Source organism: Myxocyprinus asiaticus, chromosome 18 (assembly GCF_019703515.2).
Source record: "Myxocyprinus asiaticus isolate MX2 ecotype Aquarium Trade chromosome 18, UBuf_Myxa_2, whole genome shotgun sequence".
Lineage (NCBI taxonomy): Eukaryota > Metazoa > Chordata > Actinopteri > Cypriniformes > Catostomidae > Myxocyprinus > Myxocyprinus asiaticus.
The window spans coordinates 13637930-13660000 of NC_059361.1; the positions used below are offsets into that span (position 1 = coordinate 13637930).

The following is a 22071-nucleotide window of genomic DNA, read 5'->3' on the forward strand; positions in this document are numbered from 1 at the left end:
GAAAGATTGTTATTTCAAAGGCCAAGATCCCCTGTGGCTGTGAGAAATTTGTGTAATTTTAGAATTAGGTTTCATTAGCATGCTGATCAGAGGGCATTATTCTGCTTTTTATAGCCTCTGGCATCTGCATTGCTCATTCTTTCAAATATGCTGCCCTGTAATGGCAAACCGAGGCACTGAGGGTAATAAAAAGCAACAGCATGCTGATTTCTAACCTCACAGTTGTATTAATCTACAGGAATCTACAAATATTGTCATTTTTATTGAGACTATCCTGGTATCAGCAGGGGTTTCACATCATCATTGGCATCATCATAACAAAACCGCTGCTGAATTTAAATAAGCTAAGGTATGCCTTTCATTCTGCAATATTCACAGCTCTGGGAAAAGAATGGCCAAAAACAAACAAATAAAACCCAGAAATCTAGAAACTCAGAAAGATATTTTTTGCAACTCTTCACATTAAGTCAACAAACTGAGAAATTAGGGAATTATATTAATTATCTGCAAAAACGACTAATTTAAACAAGATTCAGGCATAAAAGTAACCAATAATACCAAAACAAGGGAGGTTATCACCAACACTCCCACATGGATGATTCTCACGAAACCTGTCAAACAAATGCCCTTGTCCTATTTTACTCCAAAATAAATAAATAACTCTAAAATAAACAAATTGTCATTACTGCAATGCGAAAAAAGATGATCAATATGGTATTCTCATTAATACAACATGAAAAAATATACTGTATTATTTAAATTGTAAAGTATTTATACATCAAAGTAATTCTCCATTGCTACTGTCTTTCATTTTCGTTGATTTTAATTATAATAATAATAATAATAAAATTATTGTACAATATTCCTGCATCTTTAAAAAAAAAGTAAAAAAAAAAAAAAAAAAGTGTAAGGGTAATTAGAATCATCAATCAACAGGTTTTGTGAGAATCACCCATATACTGCTGACTTTACTAACCCAAGTTTCCTTGGTCTTTCTTACAGAACACTGAAGAAAAGGTGCATTTCCATCATCAGGCTGAACGGTTTTGAGCACGGTTCATAACGATTCCAGTAGCATTTCCATAAGAACACGGTTTGGTACGGTATGATTACAAACGATTCCCCAAAGGGATTTCTTCACCTCATGTAGCAAACCATACTCATAAATGCCAGCAGTTTAGTTGTTTTGGTTGTGTTTTATTTGTATTTATTTATTTATTTTTTACTAAAAACATTAGCCACTGGAGTTTTGCAATTTTTAGAAAACCATCATTGACAGAGTCATCTTTTTAATGCTCTTTAAGCTGTTGCTTTTAAACAGTGTGCTCTTTCTGGACTGTAATATATAGCCTTCTCCTAGAATGATTAAAGGAATAGTTCACTCAAAAATGAAAATTCTCTTATTATTCATTTACCCTGATGCAATCCCAGATTTGTATGACTGTCTTTCTTCAGCAGAACACAAATTAAGATTTTTAGATGAATATAGAACTGTCAGTTTCTTATAATGGAAGTATATTTACATTACATTTATGCATTTAGCAGATCCTTTTATCCAAAGCAACTTACAGTGCACTTATTACAGGGACAATCCCGCTGGAGCAACCTGGAGTTAAGTACCTTGCTCAAGGACACAATGGTGGTGGCTGTGGAGATCAAACCAACAACCTTCTGATTACCAGTTATGTACTTTAGCCCACTACGCCACCACCACACCGTACATGGGTGCCAGCACTAAAAGTCACATTTAGACAGTGTAAAAGTAATCCATGTGACTCCAGCTGATCAATGAATGTCACACACATCTGGAATGGCATGAGGGTGAGTAAATAATAAGAGAATTTTCATTTTTGGGTGAACTAACCCTTTAAGCTTGTCAAAAAGCCTTGTTGGAACACCTGCACACCAGCATATGTCATGTTGTTGACCAGCATTCAAAACACTATGCTGGTGACCAGCTATGTAGTTTTTTTTAGCAGGGTACTCCTTGTTCAGCTTAATTCTGTACACACACAACAGACTAAATGACGAATTTGGTTCTAGAATAAAATTTTTACTCCTGTAAATCACCAAACTATGTGTGTACAGAACATGATTAAGCACTCAGAAGAGAAGTGCCAATCATATGTAGCTACAATGTATACATACAATATCAGCAATTATGGATTATATACTGCATTTTGAAATAATACAAATATATATTTGATTAAAAATATTATTTTTTGCAGAATTCACCTGGAAGCATTTCATCAGGTAATTTTACATAAGACAATTCTATGAATCCCATCACAGCAAGATTTGCTCTGTTACTGATTGGGCACCTGATAATTTTTAGTGTGGTTATAACAGTGCTGGGCTGTAATACCACATTCAGTGACTGTACCATGACCAGGATGTTTGAACACCACAGCCACAGCATTAAAAATGCAAGTCATCAAGCCAGGTCAAATGCAGTGAGCCAAGCTGGGACAACAGCATGATGCGCATGAGCAGTGACATCATGTGGTGATAAAAGTCATTACGGCTCTGTTATATTAGCATAAAAGCCTTTTGCAAGAAATAGTCAATGCATTTGTAAACATTTGACACTTCATAGCACACCAAGATGTGTTCTCCCTGAAATATATAGAAAATATGAGTAATGCATGGGACTAAAAATCACTTAGTATAGGATTTTTAAAGGGAGTCTTGTACACTTGACTTGGCTCTGATGCAATCCATGGCACGCAAGACCTGCGGAATGAAATAAAAGCTGGAAAAAGAACAAATTTGTCAAAAAACACTTAATAAAGGCACAATTCATAATATACTTAATTGTGGAAACAATCACATTGAGTGGAAAATTAGAAAATATCAGAAACACATGGCAAATTATGTTCAGTGATGCTGCTATTTGTGATAAAAAAAACAGTTCTAAGCTAATAAAAAGTAATTTCACCAGCTTTGAAGAAAAATACTTTATTTATTTATAAATCACATAGAGTACCTATGAAAGCATAAAATTCCATCCCATATTTTTTTTATTTTTTATTATTATTTTCTCTTTAAAATCGAATGATTCAAATCAGAGATGGCTGAAGGTGTACTTCACATACAAATACGTACACAGTTAATTGGAGGGGGGAAAAAAAGAACAGCATTTATTTTAGCAGGCCAAGGGTCAAAGAGGCCCATGGTATAGTTGCCATGCTATCCTTCAGATAGTCTGTTGTCAGATATAGAGCTCTCAAAACTTCCTTACCATCAATCCTTGTTGATATGCGAGATTCTGAAAGTTTTAGTGCATTGTGATAATCAGTGTTTTGGTGGTGCCTGTCCTGTTTGACCTAATCTCCAGTTCCCAGGAATACACTCCCCATGTTTGCTACTCAGATGAATATCGATTCATTGTGTTCAGTTTCCGAATAAAGAGAGAGAAAGAGAGCCAGAGTCATTAGCTGAGACAATACAGTTGAATCCATAATAAAGTGTTCCAGAGGATCCACAAATGTGAACTCAATACAGACTCATCAATATTTTATTGAACTTTGATTAGACTGTATCCACATGAGCTTCCAGGAAAACCTTAAATCCATAGATGTCAATCCTTTGGCACTGTATCATTGTGGAGATTGGCGTCCTAAATCTATTAAACACTGAAGTTTTATCATGATACTTTCCACATGATTAGAAAAAAAATAATGCAACATACTCCCAAAGGGATGTGTTTACCTCCCTATTTCCATAAAATTGATCTGATGATTCTTCTCTTTTGGGGAAATAGCCTCTGGTTAAAAAAGAAAAAAAAAAGAAAAAAAAAATCTTGCTCAAGAGGCACATAATATCCATGGACTAGGGATAGTCTTGCATAAGGAACTGAAGACAGAATGGCTGTTGTATTTGCTTTCCACCCACATCTTGTCCTACTAATAGATTAGCTTCAATCCTGTTTAATCTGGCATTCTGCATCTTGCTTCCAGACTGAGAAGTTTGCCTTGAAAAACAACAGAGGCAAAAATATCAGATATTGTAGCAGCATAATAACTCAGAAATGCATTTAAAGGTATATTTCACCCAAAAATTAGAATTCTGGGTACTTCTCAATACCCTAATTAACGCATTCTCATTTCCTCACTCCTCTGTCCTCGAGCCCATGACCCAGAAACTGATAAGTCCGCCATCATGAAGGATGTATCAATACCTTAAATGCACCACGAGGAGGTGAGGACAGGGAACAGAGGATGCACAGGGGATCCTATGCGGAAGACTTTTTGTCGAAACATCTGACACGCACAAATTCTCCTCTCCATTCACATTTGGCACAACACCTTTGCAGTTCAAATAAACCATAATTGTCACATATTTCAACAGTGCATCTTGAATTATTAGGATTTATTTTGAATTTGTAATTAATCAAATTTGAATAACATGATGGCAAGCGCTCCGAGGTAATGTGGCTGCGCAAAGATGGCAATCTGAAGGGATGCTTGAGTAAGCAAGAAGATTCCATTTTACAAATACATTTTCTTTAGTTTCCTCTGTCCTAGTTTCTTTTCCTTGCATTCTTTACTCATTTCCTAAGAGACTAGAGAAAGGAAGCAAAAAAAGAAAGCAAAGAAAGGAAACGATGATGCACAATTTCAGAAATGAGAAGCATCCTGTCATTATTTACTAACCTTTATGTTGTACCAAACCCACGTGAGTTTCTTTCTTCCATGGATCACATAAGATGTTAGGCAAAATATTAGTCTCAATCATCATTTATTTTCATTGCGTCTTTTTTCCATACAATAAAAGTGAAAGGTGACTGAAGCTGTCGGTGCCTAACTTTCTTTCTAACATCTCCTTTTGTGTTCCACAAAAAAAAAAAAAAAAAAAAAAAAAAGAAAGACAAATGGGTTTAGAATGAGATGAGGGTGGGTTAATTTTTGGGTGAACTGTCCCTTTAAAAAAGGTGCACTCAGTAATTGTAATTGTAACCATAAAAATGAACAGTACTTTTGAATAATGTTGACAGTGATGTACACTAACATGAGATAAAGTCTCATATCAGTAGACAAATAAAATCTGTTTAATTTTACATGGTGCTGGGCTGCCTCATGAGGGTGGTCATGTTAAGATCACATGACCAGCCAAATGCTACTCACCTTATCTCGGTAACCTCTCTTTTATTGGACACTTTCACTCAATTAATAAATTAATCATAGCTGTCTACTAATAGCATGCTTATACAATGGCATCAGTCACCAAAAACTATTGATTTCACATGATGCTGCATCCATGCAGCTAGGTGTCAGTATAAGTCCAAGGCAACTGCAATATTGGCTAAAAACCTTTTTACCTTTCACCTTTAAAAATGTACAGCAAAACAACATGAACTTCAAAGTAAATATTACTGAGGTCTGAGCTGACTTGCAAAAATATCTCATTAAAGATCTCAGGAAAAGCTGACAGATAGTGCACCCTTGCAGAATACATTCCGCATATGATAAAATGGCTGCTTTAGGATTATCACTGTGTACATTTTGAAGATGCCCCATCGCTGCAAGCATTATCACACTAAATTATTCGTGACCCTCCATATCAGGAGGAAAAGACTAAAGATACACAAACAATTATCCATACCACATTAGCTGACTAAGCATAAACAGATAGCGCTGATGTCTACACATTGCATATGCTAATTGGATATTTAACGACTTCATTACCTTTATTCTCCAACAATCATCAATTGCCAGAGGGAGAGACTGCTCTCAAATTGAATGTAGAGCTAACAAACCCAATCATCAACAAGGACGAGGCTTGATATGTTGCTTTTAGCTATCTGCAGAGAGCTTGCTAATGCTAGGCCTTATTCACATGTCTATTTTTAGTGCAGCATGCCCTGCTGCAGTCTGGAGGGATACTGGTTCTGCTTTCAGCAGGGTGGGAGGAGAGAGGCTGCGTCCCATTTTCTATGGCACACAAAAATAGTTTCTACCATAGGTCTGCTGACTTTCCACAACATCCCACCACACAGATTAGCCCATTTGTCTCAATATCTGAGACACTACTCCTTTTACCCTTTGATCTCAATCTCTAATCCCCCATCACAACACTCATATCTGCCCTTTTTCTTCCATCATAGCACCTTTCCCTATCTACAAAGCTCTTTCGCCCTATATCTCTATTCTGTGTCTCTTCCCAAAGCCTGTTTAAACTGAGTAAAAGACAGTTTGAATCAATTTGAAGCTGGATAGGCAAAGCAGTGCATTTTCTTTTGTTACTGTGCTACAATTTTGGAAATAAGGGAATAGGCATCTAAAGAGAAACATCAAACACCTCAATATTTTACTATTTTACTAATATGGTGACAGGACCTGTGGGGCATTTTAAAATCAAATTGAGCTTTGGATTTATTTTTTACTGATAAAAAAAAAGAAAAAAAGAAGAAAGTTTTTAAAGTCTTTCAACCTGTTCAGATCATAACTCTTTGTTCACCTAGTTGTACAGGCAGTACATGTCTCTGGTGTCAAAAGCCCAAAGTAACCCTTTGAAGTTTTTTCCTTAAAATGATCCTGATGGACACTGACTGCCCTTTAACTCTCAGTCTTGTAGTATGCAATTTCTACCTCTTGAAGGTGCTATTTCCCATAGAACAGAGCCCCTTACCCTTACCCTTGCTTTCATCCTTGCCCATTCAGAGTTCTTAAGAGGAGACCTCGATGCTATTTAACCATGACCAATTCATTGAGGTCTCCAAAGTCATCTCTTGAATCTAAGAGCTGAGGTGGTCCACTGCTGTTTGTTATCCACGCAGCTTTCAGCGTGAGGAAACTGACCAACCTATATTGTGCCACCAAGGGTGTTCAGGCTCTGAGTGTAATATAAAATAGTGCCTCTAGCGCAGAAAGTGTGATGATGATTGGTCTAATACAGAGGTCACCAATTAGCAGCTTGGTTCCATCCGGACTGCTAGATAATGACAACGTTTGTCCTATCTTAACATTTCTCCAGTTTTAGTGAGCAGTGCGTCAAAACAATGGAGCTATACACACCACAAGCACTCAGGGGTGATCAGCGCTATATCATCTTTTTCTCAAGCGCCGAACACGCTTCATTTCCTGCTCCGTGCATGTTGCCTCTCTCCCTCGTGATATTCACGAGGCATCACATAATGCCTGATTAGGCTACGTAGTGTTCCAGGCACAGATATTTTAACAACAGCATCAGAGACACGGTGAGCAGCAATGTAGATGGAGACTGGCATCTTTCGCTAAAACACACTGCAGAAAATGAGATTAAGGCAAAGTGAAACTATCTTCAACTGTCTGATAAATGATTCGTACGGTTCAGCTAAAGCAGGTTTGTGACAGAACAAGTTCATGTGCCACCTTTTCAGACTAACGTCTTTTTCCATCTAAATTTAGCTTTATTAATCAGCATTTTACGTGCCTTTCATGACAAACCGTTTTTTTTTTTTTTTTTTTTTAATTCATCAAAGATGTCATCATCTATGATTATTAGTTATAATTAATATAAATTATTAGTTAGCCTGGCTAGTAGAGTTCTCTGCTTCTGATGAGAATGTTCCCATTATTTCATAGTCAGCCTATTTTTACTTAAATTAAGCAAACAGTATTTTTAAGATGTAAATAGTTTGTTTATTGTTATTAGATTCTCACTTTAGGAAAGTATAAACATGGTCCATTCAGACTTCTCCATTTTCTAAATTTTCTTTCAGGGGTTACCCCTGAACCCCCATAGAATAACCTATATTTTCTCAGTCAAAAGTACTCCTATGTCCCATACATAGGTATCTGAATGTAAAAATAATTAAAAATAAATATTCAGAATGTAAAAATATTCGAACACAAAAACTGGACTGCTGTCACCCAGCTTGAAAACAAATGTTGATCTTATCTTGTAATATTAATATCCAAGTGCCCCCAACTAATGAACTCTATGAAATATATTAACCTAATCTTTTGGTAGAAAAGATCCCTCACACCCCACTGCTTTGGCTTTGTCTATGGGCCAGTGTCTTCATCTCTGCTTTGAAAAGATTATTTTGACAGTTTATTTTTCTTTTTCTTTTACAAAGTACTATTGCTGCCAACGTGGAAAGGTATAATAACTATTAAAAAAAAAAAAAAATAAAAAAAAATTCAAAGCCATACTGACTACTGACACCATGCGAGTTATTATTTTACGGACCTTTGCTGGGAAGGAAATGACCGGACCTCTTGAAACTTTAATTGAATACCCCTGGTAGGTAATAGGAAGGTAAATAGCAGGCCCAGCATGGCAGTGAGTGGCAAGGTGAACTGAAATGTTGTTTTCTACATTCCCTTTCTTTCCTCTGCTGAAAAGGCCAGCATAGCTGGTTGCCATCATTGCTGCTGTAGATGCTAGTCTCCAGCATAAGAAACAGGGAGGAGATGCACCACTTGTACAAAAATGGATAGGAGAAATTGAAATGCTCAATATAGCACCTGCAGGAATGGAGGTCCTGCCTGTCAGCTAAAAGAGCCAATCACATTTTATATTAGAGTAGGTTTACTTTAGAAGGCCTACTGGACTTGTCTGAAAAATTTATGTTTTAAATGTGATTTGAGCTAAAGAATTTATGATATATTTATGATCACTGTAGTCACACCCGTTTTGGAGATTTTGGAGCTGTACTTGTATCCATCGAAAATAGCTGCGCAGAGGCATTATGGACATGTCCACCGAGTGAACCGACTTAAAGGAACTTTGCTATTACCTACATAGAGAATAACTCTCAAGAATAGCTGCCCAAGATGGCTATGCTGGGCCACCAACTAGACCAGCACTAACCTGCATGAATCAGCATGTTTCCTGGTATATGATGTTCTTTAAAACAAGGTTCCAGTCTCTTTCTCTTTCATATACTTACTCTTTCTCAACAGCCTACTTTCTTTCTCTTTATCTCTTTCCAATGTTTACTTGCTTTGATCGAGTTATATAGCAATTGCTTATTCCCACCATTTGTGACAAGTGGGCGAGGGCCAATGTGGCTGTGGCTAAAATAAAGTGGGTTTATTTTTTTCACTCTCACTTGATCTTCCAATACTGTGGTAAAGTGGTAATTTAACTATAAGCCATGCAAAAAAGTGATACTTAAGTGCAAGGCTTGCACCTCACAATAATAAAAAAAATAATAATGTGCTATTTTCCACACAGCAGGGAAATGCATAACATACAGATAAGCATAATGTGCTGAAATGTGCAGCATTAGGGGAACTGTTGGACTTCGTTTCCCATTGAAAACATCCCAGATAGGCACAGTTTTTATCCTTTTTGCAATTCAAAGGCATACTATTGCACTAAACAATGTGTGTCAGCCTACCAATTTGAATGGTGTCACTTAAGCGATTTTAAGTGTACTGTGCCGTTTTTGAAATCTTTATGGCCCATTGCCCTGACAAAGAGAGATAGCATAGTCAGTATGCCTGTAATTTATCTATAATAGGGGTTCTAATTAACAGAACTGGAACATCTCCACATCAGCACTGTAGAGTGTGGAGATTCTATCATGCTGACAACCAGTTGCCTAGCAACAAACCTTAACAGATAGGACAAGAGAAAAAAGAAAAGAAAAAAAACATTCTCACCTTGGACAGGATATAATCCTCAATAAGGCAGCAGGACCCCAATAACAGAAAAAAGGAAAAGAAAAGAAAAAAGAAAAGAAAAAGAAAATAGGTTGTGGTGTGAAAAGGATGGGAGGGAGGTGGGATTTGATCCCTGTGTTATTGTGATATGGAGTCTTCCTCTTTTACTGATTTCCCGTATTCTGGGTTCAAGTCCACCACAGTGGTCCCTTTTAGTGCTCCGTAACCCCCCTCTTGGCCATGGGACCCTTCTTGTCTATCTGACCCAAGAGGGGCATAGGGCTTGCTGGCCAAGCCAGAGGAGGAGGATGACCTGGGTTGAAGGCCCGATGCCGCCCCCTGCTGGCCACCGTTGGTCTGAGAACAAACGTTGCTGACGCGTGCAGCCTTCTGCTTGTAGTGCTGGCTGTGAAGTTTATACTTCATCAGAAGGATGAAAATGAAGACAAGGACTGATGCCACAATAATTCCACCGATTACAATTATCATGGTGCCACCCAGGAACTGGTCATGGATTGAGCGACAGTGGTGGAACTCGCGCTCTGTAGTGAAGGACACACAACCGACCAATCGGGTAGCAGTGAGAGCTGTGATGCCATCATCGTAGACAGCCAAGACGCAAAGCTCGTAGTCCCGTGACGATGCCAGGTCACTCAGTATGAACAATTTATGGGAGGCTGGAATCATCCTGAGACACAGAGAGTTAGAGAGAGGAGAGGTGTTAAAGCCAGGAACAAAAAACAAGGCCTTTTCCTGACTGTTTTAAAAATTATCAGCTGTCAGTTTTACAAATGTTACATTTAACAAATGCAATTATCAGTATATCTTGTATTTCAATACATGCCAATGCTAGTAAATATACAGTCACTGAGCACTTTATTAGGAACACCCAGAGCCGGAGTGGCAATTCCCGCTGAGCCGGTCAAAAATTGGGCCGGTTAGGTCCGCATATTGATTGACAAACTTTCATCATATGTCACATAACAATTGCCAACAGTCCGTAACATCCGGTATTTAAAGGATCAGAATTGCATTCCGTATTATAGTGGACGCAGTCTGTATTTTATCATCTCACACTCAAACAAATTAGAGAGTAGCCTGTGAGAGACGAAACTGATGACAGCGCCGGAAGGATCACGGAAGATCCATCGAGAATAGATAGGCTACTAATAGCTGAATGGATGAATGTGCTTCAGGTACAAGATCATCACAAGTTTAATACTGACTGCAGTCTCACAATCTCAGTCAATTAATCTCTGAAATCCTCTTCCCTAGCAGTGCAGAATGATAATAGCAAAATTATTTTTTTGTCACAAAATAACAGAATACTTAAAGTAAATGAATACAGACGCAACAGCACGACACGGTACGAAAATAATGGAACTTCACAGCTCTCAAAAGATTAAACTCAACAAAACAAACTGCACAGAGTGCCTTCAATGTTGCATAATGCAATAAAACCCTCTTAAAGAGACAGTGACCATTTTGCCTTTGTCCTGAACATTTACATTCCAAGTGAAAGAAAAGTACAAATGTGTTATTTTTAGTCTTTTATTTCACTCTTATCATTGTAAAATGGCATGTTTTTGAATGGCATGTAAAAATGTAAAAACAATCACTCAACCTTAATTGTTTCACTGGATCTGTTGCTATTTTAATTATCTAAAATACAAAGCACTGACCATTTAAAGTGTGAGCCTGTACATCTTGAAAGAGTTATAAACATTTACAGTTCTATAGTGTTATTATGTGCCTAGATAGTCTTTAAAATAAACTTAGTTTTCCCAAAAATGAAATTTCTCTCATCATTTACTCACCGTCATGCCATCCCAGATGTGTATGACTTTCTGTCTTCTGCTGAACACAAATTAAGCATTCTGTTGGTCCTTTCAGTGCAAGTGAATGGTGATCAGAACTCAGAAGGCACAAAAATCACATAAATGCAGCATAAAAGTAATCCATACAACTCCAGTGGTTTAATCTATGTCTTCAGAAGTAATATTATAGTTGTGGGTGACAAACAAATCAATATTTACGGGTTTTTTTTTTTTTTTTCTATAAATTCTCCTCCCTGCCCAGTATGGGGCGATATGCTTATGTAAATCACCAAAAACAGTAGAAGAACTCTTTAGAGAGAAGAGTGCTTATGAAAGTGAAAGTGGAGATTTATTGTAAAAAATGACTTAATTATTGATCTGTTTCTCACTGCTTCTCATTTACTTGCATTGAATGGACCAACAGTTCTTCTAAACATCTTCATTCATGTTCTGCAAAAGAAAGTCATACACATCTGGGATGGCATGAGGGTGAGGAAATGATCAAATATCCCTTTAACATTCACTTATTTTTACAACACATACAATGATGTCTTATGACAAAGTGAAAATCTTAGTGAATGCCGTATGTGGTATAATGACATGGAGAGCTTAAATAATTTTCAAGTAATTACATATATTGCATATGTTTGCTGTGATATTGTTTTATTGTTATCATCTTCACCTCCAACCCCCCTTTTGGGTGTGGGCTGACTTGGACATGACATCCCGGGCTGAATATGAATGCCACTCCGGCCCTGGGAACACCTGTACACCTACTTATTCATGCGATTATCTAATCAGCCAATCGTGTGGCAGCAGTGCAATGCATACAATTATGCAGATATGGGCCAGGAGCTTCAGCTAATGTTCACATCAACCATCAGAATGGGGAAAAATGTGATCTCAGAGATTTCGACCGTAGCATGATAGTTGGTGCCAGATGGGCTGGTTTGAGTATTCCTGTAACTGCTGATCTCCTGGGATTTTACACACAACAGTCTCTAGATTTTACTCAGAATGGTGCCAAAATAAAAAAAAAATATCCAGTGAGCAGCAGTTCTGCGATGGAAACACCTTGTTGATGAGAGAGGTCAGTGGAGAATGGCCAGACTGGTTTGGGCTGACAGAAAGGCTACGGTAACTCGGATAACCACTCTGTACAATTATAGTGAGCAGAATAGCATCTCAGAATGCACAAGTCCACATCTATATGAAGATTCACTCTCGCACTGAAAAGACTCATCCCGGTGCTGACTGTATTATATGCGCTTACATGAGCAGGAGAAAACACTTTAAAAACCGGCACACCTTGACTCTGAGACTTCAGTCTGATATCCATGAAAGCTGCACAACTGATTACACTGAAACTGAAATCGTGGTATAATGTTGGACAATTTAATCAAAATGATTGCACTCACTTTCTCCATTGCGATCGGTTTGACTGACGCAGATGTACGCGCTCGCTTGCTCATTACGGCAGGTTCACATATCCTCCGTGAGCGTGAGCTGGGGGGTCGCGTTGGACGTTCTCATTGTCCGTGTCTCTTCTGCGAGAAACAGCAGCGCCTCTGCGCAGAAAATAAAGTTATCTGTGGGGTCATATGCCAAATGTATTCTTTAATAAGGCCATAATAAGATGAGGTTATTGCTGCTTCAAGGACTACAGCGGGCAGTTGTGTGCACTTCATCTTTATCAGCACACTTGGTCGTGATTGGTTAATGTTGTGTATATACTGTACACCTACGCATATACACAGAATGGAAAAAGGTCAAGCAGTTTATTAATTCTTTCCTTTATGAAGTTATTTTATTGAGTTTACTTTCATGCAGACACATTAAATAATTTTGATTTGCTTTTGTGTCTTTTCTATAATCTCCTGATTATTTTAGTGTTGTACTGCACCCAGAGCCGCTGAGCTCCGTGAGCCGGGCAGCAAAAATAGGCACAATGCTGAAACTATCCGCTCACTGCCGCTTCTGGGATGCGTCACATCGTGACTCACGCTTGCAGTGGGAATGGTGTAATCTGTTAATATGGGCGGCGAAATGAAAATACGCCACTCAAGCCTCGCTCCCACCACCCTCAAGGATGATGTGTGAACCCAGCGTTAGAGTTTAACTGAGACTCACGTGTAGTAAGAACAAACAGTTTTGCGAAATACGTGGCTGATTTTGAATTCATAACTTGTTTACATTATAAAACAGAGAAAATAGCAGTAAAATGTAAGTGATGCGCTGGAGAGAAACAACTCTCGTGCATCAAACAGCACAAGCACTCTGTCAATGCTCCTATGCTTATTATGATCTTCTATGAAGTGTCTGTAAAGTGCTCTCGTGCGCTGGACATCTTGGGTTGTGTTTTTTCCGCTTCAATTTGTCTCCGTTGTTTTTCAAACAAGTTTCATAATGCGGGGGGCCTGGGTAGCTCAGAGAGTAAAGACACTGACTTCCACCCCTGGAGATTGCAAGTTCGAATCCCAGGGCATGCTGAGTGACTCCATCCAGGTCTCCTAAGCAACCAAATTAGCCCGATTGCTAGGGAGGATAGAGTCTGGGGTAACCTCCTCATGGTTGCTATAATGTGGTTCACTCTTGGTGGAGCGTGTGGTGAGTTGTGCGTGGATGCCGCGGTGGATGGCGTGAAGCCTCCAAATGTGCAATGTCTCCACAGTAACGTGCTCAACAAGCCACATGATAAGATGCATGGGTTGATGGTCTCAGACGTAGAGGCAACTGAGATTCGTCCTCTGCCACCTGCATTGAGGCGAGTCAATACGCCACCACGAGGACTTAGAGTGCATGGGGAATTGGGCATTCCAAATAAAAATATAAATAATATTTGGCTGTAAAGTAACGTCACTGATGGGGCTTCTCAGTGCTTACCGCAAATATCCAGCTAATCAATAATGAAATTTGTTGTCGATGATTTCCATTATCGATTTTATCGATTAGTTGTTGCAGCCCTAATTGTGATTATTTGTTTACTAAACAACTGTTTATTAAAAGGTTAAAATAACTTAAGATTAATGAAAAGTCAAAGTTGAGACAAAAGAAAAGTTCATGAAGCCTCCACTAAATTGCATTCAGGCCAGATATTTGTCATAAATGTGTTTACAATATTAGCCATTGTGTCCAAAGGGAGACAAATGTCAGGGCAGATTTAAGTGTAAAATGTCCCCTGTGCCATCTGCAGAGGAAAGAGGTTATGTGTGTGCTCCAGGGATGCCAGCTTTATTCTGTATTTTCTATGTGCTGACTCTTAGGACAACTATCTGTCTACATCTCTTAGAGGTGCCTACATAGGTGGTGAAAAAAGAATCACACAGGTTACAATATATTCACAGTCAGTGTTTGGGCTTGACAATCATATTCACTAACAGGTATGATCAGCTGACTGAAGTCAACCCCAACATAAAATCCAAACCCTATACACTTTCTGAATGCTTGTTCCTGGTCTAATGAACAACTCAGCATGTTATTCCATAGAAAAAATAACAACAAAAAAAAAGTTTGTCTGTGTCTGTGTAATATTTAAGTAAAATGTAACAAAAATTCCTGACCTACACTTTTTCTTGTTGAATATCCTTTTTCATAAATACAGACAACAATATTATCTCAAATCTGTCATCTGTCTTAAAATAACAACACGATCACACAAGAAATCTATATGTTGCATCCAAATGTTCATGCTCCCTGAAATCGACTCTGAATTCTGCTGAATTATTGACAAGCACCATCTCCCATTAGACATGTTGTATCAATACAAATAAGCCCACCTTTCGCTATGTTGCTACAGTGCATTGCATGAGCAACCTCAGAGACATGGATTATGGTCCATGGAAACCAGAAAGAAATTATGTTCCCATAAACAAGGGTAAGCACAACTTGGAGGTCACATTTTCACTTTAAAATGACATTTTTACTCAACTGAAGTTTAGGTGTAGGGTTGGGGTTTGGGTTAGGGTGTATGTTTAAAAAATGCTGTATTACATCACTACAACTAAAAATACTACTTGCTTTTGGCACCACCCTGTGGACATTTCACCCAGAAACTGGAGCTCACGTGTGCCCATACTTTCAACAACACTTCCAGCTTCGGCCATTGGGGGCAGTGGTTTGAATTTTGGTAAGCAAAGACTGATTTCAGTAGCAGAACTTTTGACCAACTGTTGCCAATTCACAGTGCGATCAGTCAGAAAACATTTACAAAAACTCTTTTGTACAAAATCATAAAACAACTTGCATAAAAACACTTATCTGAGTGTATTGCTGATGTGTGAATGTAGCCAGTCATTGAGTATGCACAGTTTGTTTTATAAGAAACTCCAAATGGCCAGACTAATGCTAGAATCGTTTTTCTTTTAAATAATGACATAGCTATCTAGAAGTATTTTAAATATTTTGAATTACAAATGTGCTGATCTTACTGAGATTATACACTTTAAACATTGTACAATATATTTCCCACATAAGCACCACAAGAAAGTGTACAGTTAATTTCAAGATTAGAATGTTTAATACATTTTTTTGGTCAAATCTATGGAAATGAGATCACTAGCCCTGTAAGCTGGAGTATAATGTCTTTTTCTAAGTGTGCTGAAGTTGTATGAAGCATCCATTATTCAGCAAGGGTCTGTTCAGTTCTCTCTACTTACATCTCTCCCCAGCGCTGCAGTACGCTCTAGTGCACTGAGGTGATAAGATGAAGACCCGAATAATGCGGTGCGGCTTGCCCCAGGTGACATGCTGTGTGTGTGTGTTATATGTTTGTATGACCGCGAGCATGGCCGCATATTTTTGCATTTGACCCCATGGGTAATTGTCTGGTTCTTTTTGTGTGTGAGTTTGACTGTGAGGGTAATGGTGCATGAGTGTGTGTGTGTGTGTGTGTGTGTGTGTGTGTGTGGGTGTGCATGCTAGCAAATGCTTGCATACTGTGGATAACTCTTTTTTGATAGACTAATGAGAAACATTTGAATACATATTTACTGGATAATCACATATGAGCATTTATCAAAGATTTAATACATGCAAATACTTGTAAAAACTGAGCCATGCTTTAGTGTCATAAACAATAACCAAAGCATGTCAAATCCTTTAATCCAGTCTCAAGTATTAAAGAGAGTACTAAGCATATTTTAAATGTAACAGTGAATCAGTTTAGTCTTAGCATCTCAGGCCAGACTTTGTGCTCTGGCCCACATCATGGCAAAATGTATACTGTACATCAATTAATTTACAGTCCCATGGGAGGATAGAGTGGATGAAGCTTAAGAGCACAAGAGGTTATGTTTTGCTGATATTGCAGTGTAAGCACAACAATGGGGCTGGAAAAAAACAAAGTCTGTCCTATAGAGGTGGGGAGCAGAGGTTGTATAGCCACGTTCACCATAAGACTCCATTAGACCACTATTTAGGCACCTAAATAGTTTTCTTTATAGACAATTTAATGGCAAATTTAAACAGTAAAAGCAGTTATGAAACACAAAATGATGTAAACCTGTAGAAGGTAACATACAAAAATATGAAACCATTGTTTTAATCAACAGAAATGGTTATAAATTGTATAAAATTGCAACATGGGGGGGGTCTATGGATGGTCTATCACCCGAAAAATGCTTGAGGGGTGACAAGTTGTTCTGGGTACACATGCGAATACGCTGTTAGAGCGGTTCACATTAGAAGCCGCTGGGGTCGGGACAGCTGAGTTTTTTTAAGTAGGGTTCGGGTTTTTAATTTATGAAAAAATATATTGGCCATCCGAAATTGATTTGCGAATGCACTCTCACTCACAGATACGCACAAACGGATGAGTTAGGGGCTGTTCACACCGAATGTGTTTTTGCCTGCATCTGCTCTGTTTTGCCATTGTTTTCCTGTGTAAACACACCCTGGACGGACGTCCATACCTGATGCACCGCATCTCGCTGTTTCTTCAGTGTCTCGCGGAGGACTGGCACATTTTTAGACACTGTGTCAAGTTAATACAAAAATGCATGCCGAGACACCTGCATTCTGTATCAGTCATTGAACTGTGTCTAGATTGTTGTTTTTTAGCACAGGTGTCACAAAGATTTAACGTTCTGAACAAGTTCAGGTTGCAAAGAGGGGACTGTTACAATTATTCCATATTGCTCTGCAACAAGCAAATTTCAGCGCTTGATAAACGGCAATGTTTTTTTTCCATCTGCTCTTGTTTGCTGAGGGGCCGCCATGCTTTGTATGTTTATTGTTAGTTACGAATGTTGCCTACAATGCTTACATAAAATACAGCCTCAGCATCAGAATATAAACTCCAGGTGAAAGTAAAGTAAATAAGACAGGAATATATTACTATTGTATACAACAAATCCTCAAAGTAATACAAATACTATATCATATTATAATGGCAAACTGGACAACAATAAATAATTGTTGGGATATAAAATTAATAAATAACAACTGAATTCCAAAATGTTACTGGGTGAAGTAGTAGGTTTTGCACACCCTGTTCAAAAAAAATTGTTTTGTATAAATTTATGTAGGTAAATATTTCTTTTTGTATTACTGTATTGTGGAAAAACTGGAAAACATGCATTAATTATCTTTAACTAGATTTTTATTTCATTAAATATTTTGAATGTACTTGGCTACAATGGTTGATAGGATGAATTTGAAATTATGATTTAAAATACATCTTATGTTATTTTTTAAGCAAAATTTTCAAAATGGGGCCCCAACTTGGTCGGTTGCTTTGGGTCTCAGAAATCATAAACCCGCCCCTGAGTCTACCTTCATTATATCGTTGACCCTTTCATTTAATCCTGTGTTGTTTAACCTTTCAAACGCACAATCAAACCAAAGTGATTACACTAGGCTGGGCTCAGAGGCGGACGATCATACCGGTGTGATCTCTATTCGTGCTTGTTTACCAGCAAAGAGGAACTGAAGCTGTTGTCATAATGAACCAGCTGCTCAAATAGTCTTTTCATCATCAAAATATCTTTATTTTTATTTTACAAACATTCAAACAATCACTAAATAAAAGTTTAAAGCTTTTTTAAACAGCTTTACTGTTGGAGCTGACTGTTTTGATGAAACAATGCGGCCATGTTTTCTGATGTCAAACAAAGAATATACAAACTAGTCAGTCCACTTGAGCCTTCTCCCATTTTGTCTTTCACTCATTCTAACCAGTTAGTGGAAGGGCTAGGATTTTAGAACATTCTATGCTTCTATGCTATGATGAAGTCAGAATCACATGCTGCATTGCAATGCAATCAATATGGCGACGCACATTGCCGGCAAGCACGTTAGCGATCGCATCTTATCTATCATAATCAATCATTATAAACAACTTAAAAACCACATTATATGTTTGATAATATATAATCTGATGTTCAGCGCATCTGCTGTGAAGTGTGAACATTTGTTTTACTTACAGTGCTCATTACAGAACTCATGCTGGGGGATCCGTCAGTACAGTAGAAACTAATTTCCACTTGTATATCTAAAAGCTTTTATAAAAATGTGATGATATTGGAATTTTTGTCTTGAGGATAAAATGCACAAGCATTATCCTAATTACAACAGTTTTGAACTAGGTATTTGAATCCAACATACAGTACAAAACCACTGCAAACCAGCATTAGTGCAATGGGATTTTGACTCAAAACCTTAAAGTTACTGAGATACAGCCCTGTCACTGAATTGTAATACAGTAAGTGCTAGGTTTCGGATAGTTTTAGCTTCGCACTGTTACAGTGGCAAGTGCTAATGAGCAGCCACCAGTTTCCTCTGGATCCTCTCTAAGGGCATTTGATGGATATATACTGAGAAAAATCCTTCTCAAATCTGGCAGCCATTGGTCCTTTAAAGCTGCAGAGGGTCAGCGTTGCTGCACCCTGTCTCAGAGCTGTCACTGTAAATAATGTGTGTGTGTGTGTGTGTGTGTGTGTGTGTGTGTGTTGGTGTGGGGGTCTCTAGCTTTTCTGAAGATATGTCACTTGGCATAGAGACTCTGCCATCTCACTGTCATATGAAGGAGCTAGTACAGTTTAATTACCCACTTAAAGACCAGCTTAAATTAAAGATGAAAAACATGCAAATAGAGTGGGACATGATAAATGGAGAGAGAGAGAGAGAGAGAGAGAGAGAGAGAGAGAGAGAGAGAGAGAGATCACAAAAAAAAAAAAAAAAAAAATGTGTTCTGGAGTTCTGAAATTGAGCAGCTTGCACTTTTCTTCCTGTCATAAGGCCACAACTGCATTTACGTCCAGTTTTGTGCCACTGCTACCACTGTGTTCTGATAATTCCCTCTCCAGAGCCTATTTAAAATCATGTGGTAATACATTAAAAGTCTCTCAGAAATCCGTAATGATTTTACCCCAATCCTTGCTGCAACATCTTCTGGAGTCAACCACACATCCTTGTCCAGAAAATGTGACACCTTGGTGAGACCTGCTTTTACTAGTGCAGTTCTCATTGAAAACTATTTACTGGTAGCATGGGGTTATAAATTATGGGCTCTTCTTTGCCCCAAAATCACTTTACAAACCCTTGTGTATGGTAGTTCGTGAAAACCCTCCATACTCTGAGGATTGTCCTATAGAAAGCGGTTAAACCAGTCAAATCCACTCCTTTAAGATCCATTAAAAAAGGTATCAATTAAGAACCAACTGTCCTCCTTTTCTCAAAAGTCCACAGGCTATGTTAGCCCAGCTGATGTGTCTTTTATAAAGAAAACTTTGAGCAGCCTGTAACCTGAAAGCAGCGACTCTACATTCAGTATCAATGAGCCATTGTCCTCCTTTAGAGATCGGTAGATACAGCACTGCTGCTCTCAATCAGTGCTGCCCAGACCAGAAAAAAATCAACCAGATGTCTTTGACAAGGCTTTCTGGAGGATCCAGAAATTTCATGCCAAAGGGAAGATCCAAATGTGCTGTTATCAGTTTTGTATTGATGCTAAAATGCTAAAAACATACACCACAACCATAAATAGGCATAACTGTAGAAATAACATAGGCTGATGATTAATAATATCTTAAAAATAATTAAAAATAAATGTATTCACTTTGTGTCTATCAAACTTTGGATGACATTTTAAAATAATACTTTATAATCAAGACTGTTTCTACTGCTAAACTTCTAAATCAATATGTTGGTTGGAAACTCAGTTTGAAACATGATAAACTAGTTTCAACAAATCAAACATGCATTGAGATATTATTAATAGAGAAATAACATTAAAGTGTGTTTACTTTCCTGTCAATTGCTTTAAGAGATCATCTGCCAAGAAGCTGAATGCAAATGTAAATATATTCCATCTGACACCACATCTTCCACTTCTATAAGTCTTTATTTGGCATCATGCACACTGTGCCTGCAGCAGTCTTTCTCCAAGAGATCACTTCAAATTTAACCTGTCATTTCAATTCAAAGTTTACACTGTATTTTCTCACCCTGGTCTCAGTTTCTCAGCCACCTGATCTAACTCATCCTTACCCTAACCCAGCTCACTGTCAATGGCGAGTCCAGTGCATACATTCTTAATTGATTCTGAAAGACATTCGGATTGCTCTCCAGCTCTCTAAACCAAAGAACTCCCCTTGCTTTTTCCATAATTAATAGCAAATTGTATATATCCTTTCTTCTCTCTTAATCTATCCACAGGGATTATTGCAGGAGTTAATTACATCCTTACGGATCCCTTCAGTGAGAAATCATGTTAGTAACTGGTGGTGAGGACATGGCTGAATGTTAAAAAGGAAACATTAATGTAGTAATTTCTGTTTGGTGTAATCCCTGAGACAGGCATCTTCAATATACAATAAAAAATATGAAAGAAAAAAAAAAAAAAACTTCAGCTCATAAGAGAATAGGTACTATAAGACAATTGGCCTGTCCTCTCCATGTATTACAAAGGAAAATATTCTGTTCTGAAATAGAGACATATTTCAAAATCAATGTAATTTTTTCCTTCATTGTAATCTTTCAGGAGACAGGGGCAAACACTTGACTTGCAACTTTAATTGTTATTTTGTTGTTATTGTCTTCTTCCTAAAAATAACAAGCAGTGCAATTTATTGAAGGATGACAATACAACTTATAGTGGTTCATACTTCAAAAAATTCAGTTTGAATTATATCAGACAAAATCTGACTGAAACTATTACCGTGGCAGCCAGTCTTCCTGTGCAAAAATGAAACTCTTTCAAGGGCTTTTCTGACACATTGAGTATGTATCTTAAAACAGCTGGTCCTGTTGAGAAGGATCCATTCATTACCAAAAAAAAAAAAAAAAAATCAATTTAGTATTGCCATACTTCATATATTGAATTCATGACATTATTATGTACTTGTTGGGTTGGCAGTCATATAGGGCCATTTGTATTCATCAGTGGATTTTCAATGTATCAGCTACTATCTGAATAGAATTCCACCATAAGCCATTAAGAGCCGTAGTCTCAGATGCCAGGCTTTCTCTTTAAACAAAGACAGAATCCATTTGTTTATCTAATGCAGAATTACCCAGATTCAAAACCCATTTCGGGGGATAGACCATCCAGGGTATTCTATAGAAAGCTGGAATAGTCCATTGAAAAGAAGACATGACCATCCAGAGGTTTACTATAGTTATGAAATATACGGAATCAGCATTATACATTTTCTTTTTAT

The 22071-nt window shown here is 37.8% G+C and overlaps 1 protein-coding gene across 2 annotated transcripts in view; it reads right to left on the minus strand.

The window, feature by feature from the left end:
* Positions 1–2948: 2948 nt before the first annotated feature.
* LOC127456252 (leucine-rich repeat and fibronectin type III domain-containing protein 1-like protein) overlaps positions 2949–22071 on the minus strand; it is a 230634-nt gene continuing 211511 nt past the window's right edge. For both annotated transcript variants that reach the window (XM_051724653.1, XM_051724654.1), the window contains exons 4-5: positions 9597–10284; positions 2949–3973 (exon numbers count right to left, since the gene is read on the minus strand). In XM_051724653.1, the coding sequence (XP_051580613.1) occupies positions 9735–10284 (550 nt within the window). In that variant the 3' untranslated portion in view covers positions 2949–3973; positions 9597–9734. The remainder of the gene's footprint in view (positions 3974–9596; positions 10285–22071) is intronic.